The following is a 15,838-nucleotide window of genomic DNA, read 5'->3' as shown; positions in this document are numbered from 1 at the left end:
TTCTTTGTCGGGCAGTTTTATGTGTGATTGTGCCATTAAAGATACAAAGGGATTTTTATAATGGTACATAAAGATATCTTCTGAACAAATGAACCATACTGTCAGGATAGACCAGGGGTACTCATAGTACGGCCCGCGGGCCAGCGGCGGCCCGGCAAGCCTTCCGCTGCGGCCCGCGGACCATGCAGACACCTGTAATACCCACTGTGTGTTGGACCCCTGGCCACCCTGCCGTGTGCACGATTATTACTTGTAGTGGTGTTCGCGCGCCAAGCATTGCTAGATCTGTGCCATTTATCGCTATAAAGTTCCACCCCATATGAAATTCAAAGTAATTTCTTTAATTGAAGCCGGCTAGTAATTCATAACTTCTTGGCTGTTCTTGCAGTGAGTTTTACAGAAGCGAGCGAGACGCACAGGGGGTTGAAATGCGTGCACATTAAATGATTCTCATTTGCGTCGCCCTTCAAAAGCTGTATTTGTTTTGCTCGGAGCCTCGGCTGGCGCTGAGGGCCTCTCTGTGGAGCCTTTGAAAGCGCCCGGGGTCAGGGCCTCTTTCTGCCGAGCTGTGCCCTCGTGCTGGGCGGGGATTGACGGACCATTTCACCGTGTGGTGTTTTTTTAAATGTAAAAAGAGTGTCCACAAACACTGCGGTTGATGCAGCGCTCTATGGGGGCCGGAAGGTCAGAGTGGAAATGCAGGGGGCCTAAGAAGAGGCAAAATACAACATAGCCTCATTAACAAGTAAGTGGTCTATTAAAGACCTGTGAAGTAGGGCCGGCGAGCTGCCTCAGCCCTGGGTGACACACAAGCACGCCAGGTCAGGTGACAATGGGAGGGAGAGGGAGGGTGGGGGAGGAGAGAGAGGCAGAGGGAGGGAGACAGAGTTACTAGTGAATGTGGGTCTGCAAAATTCTGCCCAGCATCACATTCTTATTGTTTAATCATTTTAGATTGTACCTTACTCAGTGCTACAACACTAGGTCTTTCTAGATTCCAGTTGCTTCTAAACTCTGCTATGCCAATGATTCCAGCAAGGAATTCATTTGAAAATTAGCATTTAAAGCCAATGCGATGCATGCCACCAGCATTACTATTCAGTTTCTTACTTTTCTCACTGTTAGAGATTGTGACTTGTAGTAAAGTAGAAACAACCATAGTCGCTCGGTTTAAGTTTAAACCTTTTCCATCGTTACATTGAGAGTTGCATCCAGAAAATTCGATATTTGCTAGGAATGCAGATGTGACTTTTTGACCGTGGTATTAAATCCAAGGAGCAAAGTTTTTGAGCCAGTAAATGGCATTTTTGGGTTGTGCTCTCTTACACCAGCCATCTAATTATGGACTTATGATATACATGGGCACTTTCACAATATAAATGTGCCACAACCACTACCAAACAATTTGTAAACACCCATGTAGTTGACATTATTCCGCAATGCAAGACTAAATTGGGGATATGTTCGCTTGCCACAAAAAGAAGATAAAACTGACAAATGAATGCACTGCAATGTGAAAATATGCATCATTTAAATCAGTGGTGGTCGTGAAGTCCCTCTCCTATCACCTTCAATACTGGACCACTTCCTGAAGGTCTATCATTTAGAAGTGTACTGTCTTTACATAAAGGTTTACTAGCCAGAAGTCTGTAAATTGAAACAGAGAGGGAGGGGGAGAAGGAGGGAGGGGGGGGACAGAGAGGGAGGGGGGGACAGAGAGGGAGGGGGGGGACAGGGAGGGGGGGGACAGAGAGGGAGGGGGGGGACAGAGAGGGAGGGGGGGACAGAGAGGGAGGGGAAGACAGAGAGGGAGGGGAAGACAGAGAGGGAGGGGGAGACAGAGAGGGAGGGGGAGACAGAGAGGGAGGGAGACAGAGAGGGAGGGAGACAGAGGGGGAGGGAGGGAGACAGAGGGAGACAAAGAGTGGGAGACAGACAGAGGGAGGGAGGGAGGGAGAGGGAGGGAGGGGGGAGACTGAGACGAGGGAGACAGAGGGTGGGAGACAGGGTGGGAGACAGAGGGAGGGAGACAGAGGGAGGGAGACAGAGGGAGAGAGACAGGGAGAGAGACAGAGGGAGGGAAACAGAGTGGGACACAGAGGGAGAGAGACAGAGGGAGGTTAAAGAGGGTGACAGAGGGAGAGAGACAGAGGGAGGTTAAAGAGGGTGACAGAGGGAGGTAAAAGAGGGAGACAGAGGGAGGAAGACAGAGGGAGGGAAGGAGACAGAGGGAGGGAAGGAGACAGAGGGAGGTAGGGAGACAGAGGGAGGGAGGGAGACAGAGGGAGGGAGGGAGACCGAGAGAGGGAAGGAGAGAGAGGGAGACAGGGATAGAGACAGGTAGGTTGAAAGAGGGTGACAGACAGAGTGAGGGAGACAGACGGAGACACAGGGAGGGAGAGAGAGAGAGATAGAGTGAGGGTAGCAGAGGGTGAGAGAGAGAGAGGGAGTGAGAGAGAGAGAGGGAGTGAGAGAGAGAGAGAGACAGTCAGAGTGAAGGTGACAGAGGGTGAGAGAGAAATGTGTATGTGCCGGGTCTGGTGACTCAGTGGACGAAGGCGTCCGCTGCAGGGGCCTGTGTTCAACCACATGGTCACAGTTTTTATTTTGCTCTAGACCCGCCCCCTCCCCCACTGACCCCGCCCCCACCAGTGCGTCCCTCGGCCACAAACCACACTGTAAATTTGGCCCCCGAGAGAAAGTTTGTGAGTACCCATGGGATAGACAGATGCCATGCCCCCTGAAAACATTAAGTCTGGCAGATTGAGCTCTATGTTATAGTGCTTGGTTTTTATAATATGCTGTATTAGGAAGAGACACCATCTTGAAAATTGGTATCCACTGCATCGGTGTAGCATTGTACAGTATTGATCATACTGTGTGTCAACAGAAAGAGACTGACAAATCAGGATTGGCTATAAGGAACTCCACCTCTATACATAGCACTAGCAGGCTTTATTAGGAGGTTGTAAAGATGAGCAGAGAGCCACTGCCAGGCAGGTATGAAAATGAGTAAAGAAAGCACGTGGTCCTAGCTGTTTTTAGGTCTCGCTGAGCCAATGCGCTTTTTTTGTAGAGGGAGGGAACAATCCACTGCATGCACACTGAATGCATCTTCATCCATTCTCAGGAAATGTGATTATGGTTTTATGACGGTGAGCGTATTTATAAAATATTACTTGTTCCCACATAGGACCATTAACCGATTGGCTGTATGATTCTGTACAGGAGTCTTAATACAAGTATCTTCTCTAACTTTAAATCTAATTTGTTAGGTTAATGCAGATGATGCAGATGGACCCTTGTACAACCACATTCACTATGCCATCACTGATGGCAACCAAGGGAACCCATTCACCATAGACCCAGTTAGAGGGGACGTGAAGGTGACCAAACTTCTTGACCGTGAAAAGGTAATTAATATACTGCTTTATAAATACTATGAAAATAGCCTCCACTGCAAAAAGAAAATATACCGTTAGCTTTTACTTTACATGTATATCTCTCTGGCTATAACATAGGAAATGTTATGTACTCGAAAATGGTTTAAATCACATCCTAGTTGGTGGTCTGCACACTATCATAAGTTGCACTTGGAAAAAAGTGCAAATAATTGGATCTATGGAGGGAGCAGGAGTAATTTTCAAAGTGCTAACAATTACAGCATATTTTCTTCCATTAATATTTACTCGGAGGTAAAACGTCATGTTCCTTATAAGTGCTATATAAAGTATATTTGGCTGCATTACTGACGCATTGGTAGAATGTACTTATTTGTTTTTCATGTTTTATGTTCGTCTCTTACAATTACCAATAAATGTGTGTTTTTTTGTTAACCCAAGATTTCAGGTTACACATTGACCATTCAGGCAACAGACTCCGGAACTCCTCCCCGCACTAATACAACAGTTGTCAACATTGATGTTTCTGATGTGAATGACAATCCTCCGACCTTTTCCCAAGAGAACTATAGTATTATCATTCAGGTAATTATAAATGCTTAATAAGTCTGGACACTGACACTCGGCTTTCTGTGAATTATACGTCTGGGCAAAAAAAATGCTTCTGCAAGAATGAAAATAGTTTTTTCATCTGCCTTATTTGGGGAATTTAGTTTACAAAACTAGACAATTACCTTCTTGTAGTTTTCCTTGTTAATGATGTATGTTTTACAAGGCTTCTTATTGTAAACTTCCAGTTATGCTATGTATTTGCTTGCTTCCCACATCACCAAACTTGAGGAGATTAACGTAAAGAGACTATCTGTTGTCGGCAGAAGAAACTCAATTGCATACAAATAAGTGAGATGGAGGTTTCTGGTGCACAGTTATATTCCAAACCGGTTGCTTTGGAGCGCATTGAAATCTGTCATAAATATATACCTATGTGTTTTAACTGTTGCATCTGTGCATGATACCGCCTCCATTTCAGCATTCTTCCCCACCAAACACTGTTAATTGAGAGGAGCAATACAAGAAATATCATTTGACTATTCATGCATGTTTTCTTGAGACCAAATTAATTATGTGACTTTTGAATTTCAAATTCTGACAGGCGTTTGCATACGAAGAAGATTTGATGGTTGTGATCTGTATAAGGTTAATCTTAAGGAAATGGGTATGGGGAACTAGTCCTTTTATTGTGGATGCAATGTAGAGTGCAGAAGATGCAGAAACACATGGGTACTATAGGGTTTAAAAAAATAACCTGCTGTTGAGATTATCCCACTGTTTTAGTAATGCAAACACTGCTAATTACTTTTGTAGGCGCAGGAACAGCTCAAATTGAGATTTTAAAAAGTCTGAATTTTAAATCAGTACTTATACACTCCCATCTGTTGAGTCCATATATCCATCCAGTTATTTCACTGAACGGATTTCTTTAACACACAGCAAAGTATCCAAACACTCGCGTTTCCCTTTTGTGACTTCCCTTGGCATTTTGTAGCCAGTAGGAACTTCTGCAGGGGTAGGAAGGCTTGACACAAAAAATTAGTTGGAAATCCATATTGTCTCAACAACGGGATAATCGTTAGTGTTACGATCATAATCCAGTGCTTAGTAAAATATACCAAAAAATATAGCTGCTGTTTGCGAATCGCAGCAGTGCCGTCTTACATAGTGCCTCAATGTCGTTGGTCTTGTACACCTCCTGAAGTCTAGGGGCCTTATTGTAATTTCTAAAGCTGAGGTCAAAATTAAGTGGTGCAGAGCTCTAAGTAGCTAGTTGTCAAGATACTTTTTGCACTTACAATAAATATTTTATTATTTTTAATAAGAGAAGCTGGTGTCTCTCTGTAATCAGTTTTCCATATCCATATCCATACTAATATTATAAAGAGAGAGCCCAAACCTTTGAGGCGGGTAAGCTCAGGAACTACAGCGCCAATCAGGACACCCAATACAGCATTGAAAAACACAGTATCAGCAGATCGACATAGGCTATACAGCAGCCCAATTTATACATTAGAAGGGGAAAAGAACTTTTTGTGCAAAGTAGTCCGTTGTGGGTGTGTGCGTTGTGCTGTAAAGCGATGGGCGCGGCATTCGGCATAAGCATGCGGAATTATACCGCTTGCGAGAAGCGTTCTGTGTGGGACTAGCGTTCCAATGCAAGTGGGCGTGTCCTTTAGCATTGTTGTGGGTGTTGAACATTGACGCGATGTTGTGCGTCTAAGTGGCGTAGGCTGGAGCAGACCAACACGTTCGGGGATGGAGCGAACACACCCGTTCGCATATTGCAGTGGCGTCGGCAAAGAAGATTTGATGGTTGTGATCTGTATAAGGTTAATCTTAAGGAAATGGGTATGGGGAACTAGTCCTTTTATTGTGGATGCAATGTAGAGTGCAGAAGATGCAGAAACACATGGGTACTATAGGGTTTAAAAAAATAACCTGCTGTTGAGATTATCCCACTGTTTTAGTAATGCAAACACAGCTAATTACTTTTGTAGGCGCAGGAACAGCTCAAATTGAGATTTTAAAAAGTCTGAATTTTAAATCAGTACTTATACACTCCCATCTGTTGAGTCCATATATCCATCCAGTTATTTCACTGAACGGATTTCTTTAACACACAGCAAAGTATCCAAACACTCGCGTTTCCCTTTTGTGACTTCCCTTGGCATTTTGTAGCCAGTAAGAACTTCTGCAGGGGTAGGAAGGCTTGACACAAAAAATTAGTTGGAAATCCATATTGTCTCAACAACGGGATAATCGTTAGTGTTACGATCATAATCCAGTGCTTAGTAAAATATACCAAAAAATATAGCTGCTGTTTGCGAATCGCAGCAGTGCCGTCTTACATAGTGCCTCAATGTCGTTGGTCTTGTACACCTCCTGAAGTCTAGGGGCCTTATTGTAATTTCTAAAGCTGAGGTCAAAATTAAGTGGTGCAGAGCTCTAAGTAGCTAGTTGTCAAGATACTTTTTGCACTTACAATAAATATTTTATTATTTTTAATAAGAGAAGCTGGTGTCTCTCTGTAATCAGTTTTCCATATCCATATCCATACTAATATTATAAAGAGAGAGCCCAAACCTTTGAGGCGGGTAAGCTCAGGAACTACAGCGCCAATCAGGACACCCAATACAGCATTGAAAAACACAGTATCAGCAGATCGACATAGGCTATACAGCAGCCCAATTTATACATTAGAAGGGGAAAAGAACTTTTTGTGCAAAGTAGTCCGTTGTGGGTGTGTGCGTTGTGCTGTAAAGCGATGGGTGCGGCATTCGGCATAAGCATGCGGAATTATACCGCTTGCGAGAAGCGTTCTGTGTGGGACTAGCGTTCCAATGCAAGTGGGCGTGTCCTTTAGCATTGTTGTGGGTGTTGAACATTGACGCGATGTTGTGAGGCTTAGGGCGTAGGCTGGAGCAGACCAACACGTTCGGGGATGGAGCGAACACACCCGTTCGCATATTGCAGTGGCGTCGGCTACAGCGGACAAACACGTCGCAGCTGGAGGTTTTAAAATAAATTATTATTACCTACTTGAACCATTAAAGACATTCTGTTTTTATGCCCGGGCAACATCGGGACGGGCTGCTAGTACTTAATAAACTTGAAAGGCAACTTCAGTAAAGTGGGCAAACCTTTTAGGTACTTTCCAACCCATAAACCTCATTTGATAATTCTGAAAACGTCAGACTAATTGTATTTTAAAAATACTGCTTCATGCCTAGAAATATGTGCAAGCGTTCCTTTAGATACAGCTTGGAAATCAAACCATAAGCAAATGATTGTATGTAACAGACTGGTGTTAGCATTGCACATCATAACGTGTGCATTTTATATTTAGTCACATCAGCATTCTTAGCAGAAAAATGTACGTTCCCCCTCTCATTCAGACTTTTCTGTTCTTGTATGGATGGTTCCTTGAAGAATGATTAATTCCTTTCAGTGTTTTTTTCCTGTCTGCATGTATTTGAACGGGGCTTTTCTCTGGTGGTTTATTTACATTCGGCTGTTTTGAAATTGGCATGGTAACACGAGACAGATTAAGCTTTTGACAAACTGTTCCCATTGTACTTGAAGGTCTCCACCTAGTAGCAGTGACTTCTACTCCATCATTCTCACTAAGGCAACCCCCTGAAAAGTGTTGAGCTAAACACTTCATGTGGGGGAGTGTGAGGGAAATGAGAGTACAGAGCGGTTGTTCATTCTTAGTCTTTTAAGTGACATTTCTAAATACACCCACAAATATACTCTTGATAATCTATAGCTGCGAATACGGATTGGATAGTAAAGGCCTATTCTTGGTGATTTCCGTGGTACACTAGAAGTGATTGCTTGTGCAGTCTACCTTGGACACAAATAATTTAAAAAGCACAGCTGGATTTCCTTAATGTCGTTTTATGTATCTATTTTTTCCCTTTTTTTTAGGAAAACATGCCAACTGGCTTCAGTTTGCTACAGCTCTTGGTTACTGATAAGGACTCGACGCACAATGGTCCACCTTTTGCCTTCACCTTCATGAGTGGAAACGAGGACAGTGCTTTCCAGATTAGTGCCCAAGGTGTGGTTGCACCCACAGTGGCATTAAACCGCAAAGCGAAGGACCACTATGTGCTTCATGTTCGGGTATGCGTTCATATTTGTATTTTCAAAGCTTAAGTATCCCATTTCAAGCTACAGTTGCATTAATGGAAATAGAAGGAAGATCTTTGAAATGTCTAGCTTTTACTCATTTGGTATGCATAACTCTTCAAAAAATATTCCGTGTATAACAAAGCTGCCAATGTAGGCCTCAGCATTTGAAAGTATATCTTGTGTTTCTTAAAAATCATGTTAAAAAGTAATGTAAACCACATGTATGTAGTGTTTGTTTATTTATTTTAGGGACTGTACTCAAAAAATCAACCCACGATATTAGGTGACTTTACTTTTGAGTTATGTATTTTGCCTTGGAGTAGCCTTGTTGGTTCTTTGTACTTGTGATGCATATAAGAAGGTTCCAGTCAACTCCTGGCATTTCCATTCGGTGCCATATAACCCTTGATTTACTGTGAATTTTTGTTTTAAAAATTCAGATCGAGAAAATCCAGACTTCTGATATAGTTAAAACGTTAGCATGTGTGATCCTGACAGCCAGCTTCGAATTGTGCTTACTTTGGATTCAATTTTCGTGTTCCAATCCTTAGAGAGCGCTGTCTCGTCATTAACACTCCCATAGATATCCGCACAATCCATATAAAAAGATATAAACTACTGGAAACTGAGTGGACTGAACTATATCGATTCCTCTCCACGAATCGTTCTAAGAGAGAAATGTAACCCCCCCCCCCCCCCCCCCCCTCAGCATAGGCCTTACTGCTGTAGCCAGTCCGTGTCCGAGTAACTGTGGTATCCTTTACCATGGGCTGTTCTCTCTGAATACAGTCCCATTACAGTTTGCGCAACTCTTGCTCCAAATTATAATGAGTGGTTCCTTTGGTCCAACAGTTTTTTTCCTGGAGACTTGGATGAGTGAATCAGACTATTGTGCTGGCCAGCATAATTTTTAGCTTTCTCCCTCAACCCACCTTTTTCAACTCAGTGACCATGGTATTTATGTTGTTAATGTTTGAGAGGCATTCCTTTGCCAACACCTACATAATGACCGAGTTTTAAATGGAAAAAATTGGTAAAATATAGGTTACCCAGGTTATGATTAACATGATATTTTAATAGATTTTTTTTTAGTTGCGTGCACAATGCCAAGTGGCTGCTCTTTAACATACATGTTCAAGCCTGCCAGTTGGAATGCTAAAACAAGTGTTATAAAACGTCAATATATGAAGTTACTAAAGAAGACACAGTAAGTGTTAAGAAATTAACGCTACACAAAATGTACTGCATTGCATAAAGACGGGGTTAAAACAAGCATGGGAAAAGCATAAAAGGATTAACCCCCCACAACCTCCCCCAGTCTAAATCGACGCAGATTTCTTTATTCCTCTGTTGTAGACTGTATGAAACTGTTTTTTTTCTGTAGTGTACCAAAAAGAGGCACACTGTGTGTAAAGTCCAGAAGGCCTTTATTGACTTACAGCTCTTTAACTAATAATCCAAAATGCTCTCTGTTGTGGTAGTGTGGGCAAGCAGTTTAAGCTTATCAGAGCAGTGTTAAGCATTTGTTGAACAAACAGTGCCAATAAATGAGACACCCACTCAAGAAGAAACTCGACACCATTCTTGGAAAAATAGTAGGTATTTTTCTAAATATTTTAACACCAAGAACTTTGTAATTGGGCAAGTACTTATTTAAGAAAACAATGGTTGCAGGTAAGTAACAGTGTAACAAAAATGCGTTTCTACGCATACAGGTATTTGCAATGTTGTTCTGAGGTTCTCCTTTGGGACTTGAGGTGCTAGGGAGCCAGGGTTCAAAGCTCCAACAGCAGTTTAACTTTATCTGCCCTGGCTTGTCCGGGTGCAAAAGTGCTGGACGGGTTGGTAACTTTGTGCGCTACACCGTTGGCAAAGGGGGGGTGGCACCTAGACACAGGCTGCCGAGGCTAACTTGGAAACCAGTCCAGGAGCACTCAGTGGGTGGGGGGGTTGAAGGCTCGGTTTATGAGGGTCCTGGAATCAGGGGAGCTCAGTCAGTTGTCGCGACCTGAGCTGTAGAGCTTGGTTGCAGAGGGATTAGGTCAGCTGGGCCCGTCTGTTAAAGGCACTCACAGTTCTTGGTTAGACCTGAAGAGGGGTGCACAATAGGACAGCTCTCTGTTCTGGCCTCTTGAGTTTCTGATGTCCTTCACTGGCTGATGAGTCGTTTTGGCATTTTAGTCCAGATTGGACTACAAACACGCTTTGGTTGCTGCATAGGATCTTATACCCCGGGTATTGGTAAAGAGTGGCTCCAGGTCAGTCCTGTCATCTTCACGCTTGGTGGGAAGACAGATCTGACCTCCTGGAGCACAGTGACGACCTTCTAGGTGGCTGCTGCCTTGGTGCACCCAGTGGTCAACGAAACTGTGAACCCGACGTAGCGGTTGATGCCTGCAGGTTACAGGAAAGTGGCTCCTCCACTTCAAGGGAGATACTGACTGTTTGGCAAAGTGCTGAAGTCTCCAAGGCTTTTGGAGGATGCCCACTGAAGGACTTAGGGGGTTAGCGCAAAGTCCACCAGCAGTCCGCAGTTGTCTCTTCTTCTTTATCTCTTCTTGGTCTTTCTTGTGTCGGAGAATCTGAGTTCCTGCTGTCAGGGGGCCACCTAAAGACTCAATTCAGGGGAGTGAATGGTAGCAGCCAATGGGCTACTTACCCTTGGGGTCACTAACAGCCCCTATATGACCACTTCCTTTGGAAAGTGGTCATAACCCTGACCCAGAATTCCTAATTCCCCCAAAATCAAAATATTAGAACCCTTTTTTCGTGGAGTACATCAGTTAACTCTCCTTATGCATGTGACTGGTCTGGTAGTGCACCATGCCTCCTTGCTTAGCTAATTTCCTGACTGTCCTGTTGCCAAATGGACCTCAGGGCATGGGGTTGGCATCTCTCAGTTCTGGGGAAAACTGGGGTTACATATCAAAAGCTGCAGAGGCTTTGAAGTCCCTGGCCTTGGTTTGCGTATTCCCTACCCATTCTGCTGGAGGAGGTGTGACTACCTTCCTCAGGAGAAGGCATGGTTTCTGGCCTCAGAGAGCGCGGTCTCTCACCTGCAGGGGGTCTGAAACATGTCTGTGGTGGTAGGCTGGACAGTGCCAGTTAGCCAACACACTAAGCGGCTGGTAGGTTTTTGGGGGGTACCACCAAGGTTCCTTCTTGGTACATATCTTAATAAAATTACTACTGGCATCAGTATGGATTTATTAAGACAAGAAAGTGTTTAATACCAAATTCTATATGTTTCAGTTAAGCCATCGTGTAGCTGGGGAACATGTAATGACTGTGCCCAGTACATATACATATGTTCACTTGGAGTATCTCGGAATTGAACTAGACCACACAGGGACGTATTATATCTTATTTCCCTTGCATGAATGTCCTCAAAGTGATCCTCTGTGTTTTCATTGTTCTTGGAAAAATTCTTATAAATGCCTCCATAACATTCCAACAAGTAAAGTTAGGTATTCACTTTGTTGTGAGATCTGCCACTGTTTTTTGTAAATCCTGTTTATATATAACCTAGATATCGCTCTTACCTTTCTGCTTAGGTGGAGGATAATGGAAAACCTAAATTGTCCTCACTGACTTATGTGACCATCCAAGTGATCGAAGAGAGTATTTATCCACCAGCCATTCTTCCACTCGAAATCTTCATTACAACCTTTGGGGAAGAATACATGGGTGGAGTCATCGGAAAGATCCATGCAACGGATCAAGATGTGTATGACACCCTCACCTACAGCTTGGATTCGAAGATGGACAACCTCTTCTCTGTGTCTAGCGCGGGTGGCAAACTAATAGCACACAAAAGGCTGGACATGGGGCAATATCTTTTAAATGTCACAGTAACTGATGGAAAGTTTACAACCACTGCTGACGTCACAGTTCATATTGCACAGATTACCCAGGAATTGCTGAACCACAGCATTGCAATACGCTTCTCAAATCTTTCACCAGAAGAGTTTATTGGAGACTACTGGCGTAACTTTCAGCGGGCACTGAGGAACATTTTGGGGGTGCGCAGAAATGACATTCACATTGTCAGCTTGCAGCCGTCGGAGCCTCCTTCAGACCTGGATGTGCTTTTAGTTGTGGATAAATCTGGCAGCGCACTGCATCTACCCAGAACCCTGGTCCACAAAGTAAACTCCTCCATCGCGGACATTGAAGAGATACTGGGGGTGAAAATTCTGAAAGTCTTCCACAAGCTCTGCGCTGACTTGGATTGCCCCCTGAGATACTGCGATGAAAAGGTGGTGGTGGATGAAAATGCAATGTCCACCCATAGCACGGCCAGACTGAGCTTTGTCACGCCGCGTCACCAGAGGACATCTGTGTGTCTCTGCAAAGGTAAGAAAGAGGCAGGCAGCTCACCCGCCTGTTTCATTGTATTAACTTATTGGTTTATAAATGAGGCACTGGAGAATAATGTTCCTTGCTTTACAAATGAGGTACTGGTGAATCATATTAATTATTTTATAAATTAGGTACTGGCAAATCTTATTGTTTTTATAAATGAGGTACCAGTGAATCCTATTAGTTGTTTTATAAGTGAAGAACTGGAATCATATTGTTTTATACATGAGGTACTGGCAAATCATATTGTTTTATAAATGAGATACTGGTGAATCCTAGTCCTTGTTTTATAAGTGAGGCCCTACCGGACCCCGTTGATTGCATACATTTCGATGCCTGCTAATTTTTCCTTCTATATATAATAAAAATGTGATTATGTTCATGCTGATCTCTGGATGCTCCGTTATTACAATTATAGTGTTATCCTTTGGTTTTTAAAATTCAAAGACCTGTCATTTGCTTGTCCTTGCACTTATCTTTTAGGTGGCAAGTGTCCTCTTGTCAGCAGTGTGTGCGAGAGAAACCCCTGTCCGGAAGGTTCTGAATGTATACCCGAAGCCAACGATGCAAAGTACAGCTGCATTTGCCAAGGTGGAAAGCTTGGCCATTGTCCTGGTGAGATTTATTCTGTGTTTATTTTCGGTACCATTGTTCCAAGTTGTGTTTAAGTATTCTTTGTTTATATGTATTCGCATCTTTATTTTGTTTCCATCAGTTGCCTCATCAGTAACATTTAGTGGAAACAGCTATGTTAAGTACCGTCTGGTAGAACATGAAAACAAAGAGGAAATGAAACTCACAATGAGGCTAAGGACATATTCGTCTCATGCTGTCATCATGTATGCTAGAGGAACAGACTACAGCATCCTGGAGGTAGGTGTCTCATGCATGTGTGAACCTATGTAATGCAATTGGCTGTTCAGACCTTATGCAGAAGCACCTGTTATTGAAGCAAGGGAAAGTTGTGTTTATAGATGTACCTTTTTTTTTTTAGAATAGATAACACAAGGTGAGTATTTCCTGTCCAGGGCATACGTTTCTAGATGATCACCATACTAGTGAATCTCCACCTTCTGCCCCCAGGGAAAGGTTATGAACCCAGGCGCCTACCTACTGTTGGTAGCACTGCTAACCTGGGCCTGAGAAAGTGTCCCTTATAAATCGAACACATTACACCCATGTTCCTTTCTTACATAAAGCCAATTGGTTTGGTTTATTGCGAATATGCCTCAAAGTAACTGTATTCTCCATCTCTGAGGCACCAGCTCTTGGACTGTCACGTGGTTTAGACATGGGTGACCTTAGCTCCCCTGTACCTTTAGCACAGGCTGCTTCATAAGCACGATCCCCACCAGTGGCAGCTCAATAGTAACCTTTTAGCATTGGCTGCAGTGAAATCCTCAGGTGGCCCATATGTAAATCGTCACATGCATGACACTTTAACCCCATCTGACCCCGCCCACAGAGGGCCCTGCCCTGTCCGCCGACATCCTTTTGGCCTCACTTCTCCCTTCCTGACGACACAGGGCAATACACCGAGGGATGGGCGAACCTTCTCTACCTACAGTGGCTCCTACTGCCCAAGTGTCCATCCTAACCAAGAGGGCAGCAACGCTGGGATGCTATCCCTTCTATGGTGCCGTGTGGGCGACATGGGCAGCTGCATTCCCATAAACATGTACCACTGCTGTAAATGTGCGTCCGTTCCGGAGAGCAGTTTACCAGTCGTTTTCGATGGGGCCCTTCATTGCATTTTTATCAGACTGTGTCCAAAGAAGCTGTGCATTTGAGCAACTGTGAAAAGTGCTTCTGGAATTTCCCATGTAAACTGTAAACGGTGCTTCTGGAATTTCCTATGTAGTCACTGTTACTTGTAAGGTGCTGTTGGACTTGGCCCTTTTTCCAGGGTCATCCCTGAACTTTTTGCCTAACTCCTATATTTTTTCTGACCTGTTGTTGACTGTTTTTTTACTCTGGGCACTTTACTACTGCTGATCAGTGCTAAAGTGCATATGCTCTCTATGGTAAATTGATGTATGGATTAGTGACTCCATGATTGGCTGGTTTGGTTTACTTGTCAGACCCTAGTACTGTACACTGCCTGTGCCGAGGGCTTGTAAACCAAATGCTGCTGGTGGGCTTGCAGCACTGGTTGTGCCACCCACAGAAGCTGCCTGTAAGTGTCTCAGGTCTGCCATTGCAGAGCCTGTGTGCAGTCTGGTACTGCCATATTGACTGGACAAGTGCACCCACTTGCCAGTCCCTAAACTTTCCCTTTTCTGCATATTAGTCACCCCTAAGGTAGGCCTAAGGGCAGGGTGCATTGTAGGTAAAAGGTAGGACAAGCCCTGATGTGTGTGGCATGTCCTAATTGTGAATTACAGCCATTTTTGTTTTTCACTATTGCAAGGCTACAAGTTCCCCATAGGGCAGAATGGGTAGTTAGATTATTACGTCTTATACTCCTAACTGACTCTGGGGACTAGGCAGAAATTCGAGTTTAGTATACCTAAACTCAGAATGATAAAATACATCTTTTAGTGAAGTTGGTAGGTTTAACATTCTGTGTTTGAAAATACCACTTTCAGAAAGTAGGTATTTTCTTGTCTAACCATCCAAGCCTGCCTCTGCTAGGTTGTGTATTCCTTGTCTGGAGTTTGAGTGACAGGGGCTGGGTAAATCAAGGAGACAGGGTGAGTCAGCACAGGGCTGAATAGAGAGATCTGCATGCAGATAGAAGGGAGGATTTGCACCTGGGACCTGAATAGGGCTGTGCCTTCCCTCCACTATGCTGGCTCCACCTCCTGTGGTGCATCTGATGTCCCTAGCCTGCACTGAAAGGAAAGAAGGAATCTTGTCAGCAAAGTCCTCCAGGACTGGCCGGAACTGGTTTGGACTAGGAAAAGGCCTCTCTGCCTTCAGAGAACAAAGGGAAACACAGTATAAAAGAGGGGACCCAAACCTCAGAACTTTAGATCACTTTTGGGAAACAAGAAACCTATGCTGAGGAGAGGAACCAGAGAGACTGAGGAGAGACTATCCCAAAGCATGAGGGATTGGCCTGCAGTGGTTGCCTGACTGCCAAACAGAGGAGAAAGGACTTTGTGCTACTTTCATTCAACGTGTGAAGTATCTCCAAGGGCTTGAGATAGAGCTTGCCTCCTGCTGAAGTCTCAGTGATAACAGACTTCACCCACCAGCTCCCCAAGAGTTCTTTGGAAGGGCCTGCAGTTGTGTTGGGCTCTCTGAGGGACTATGTGTTGCAAGGAGCTGGAAGCGTGACTCACGAAGAAGCGTGTTGCTGCCACTGTCACATTGTTGCCGAAGCGCGTGCCATCGCCAGAGAAAAGGATCAATGTCGCATCAGACGCTGCCACATCATC

The 15,838-nt window shown here is 44.1% G+C and overlaps 1 protein-coding gene across 7 annotated transcripts in view; it reads left to right on the top strand.

The window, feature by feature from the left end:
- FAT1 (FAT atypical cadherin 1) overlaps positions 1 to 15,838 on the top strand; it is a 299,575-nt gene that overhangs the window by 228,397 nt on the left and 55,340 nt on the right. For all 7 annotated transcript variants that reach the window (XR_015309390.1, XM_086962558.1, XM_086962556.1 and 4 more), the window contains exons 16-21: positions 3,276 to 3,413; positions 3,843 to 3,986; positions 7,887 to 8,084; positions 11,648 to 12,449; positions 12,939 to 13,070; positions 13,171 to 13,328. Coding sequence is in view for 6 of the 7 variants with exons in the window: in XM_086962558.1 (XP_086818684.1) it covers positions 3,276 to 3,413; positions 3,843 to 3,986; positions 7,887 to 8,084; positions 11,648 to 12,449; positions 12,939 to 13,070; positions 13,171 to 13,328 (1,572 nt within the window). In the remaining variant the exon portion in view is untranslated. The remainder of the gene's footprint in view (positions 1 to 3,275; positions 3,414 to 3,842; positions 3,987 to 7,886; positions 8,085 to 11,647; positions 12,450 to 12,938; positions 13,071 to 13,170; positions 13,329 to 15,838) is intronic.

Source organism: Lissotriton vulgaris, chromosome 3_1, assembly GCF_964263255.1.
Source record: "Lissotriton vulgaris chromosome 3_1, aLisVul1.2, whole genome shotgun sequence".
Classification (NCBI taxonomy): Eukaryota; Metazoa; Chordata; class Amphibia; order Caudata; family Salamandridae; genus Lissotriton; species Lissotriton vulgaris.
Note: the sequence above shows the minus strand (reverse complement) of the source record. Positions and strands in the feature narration are given on the sequence as shown.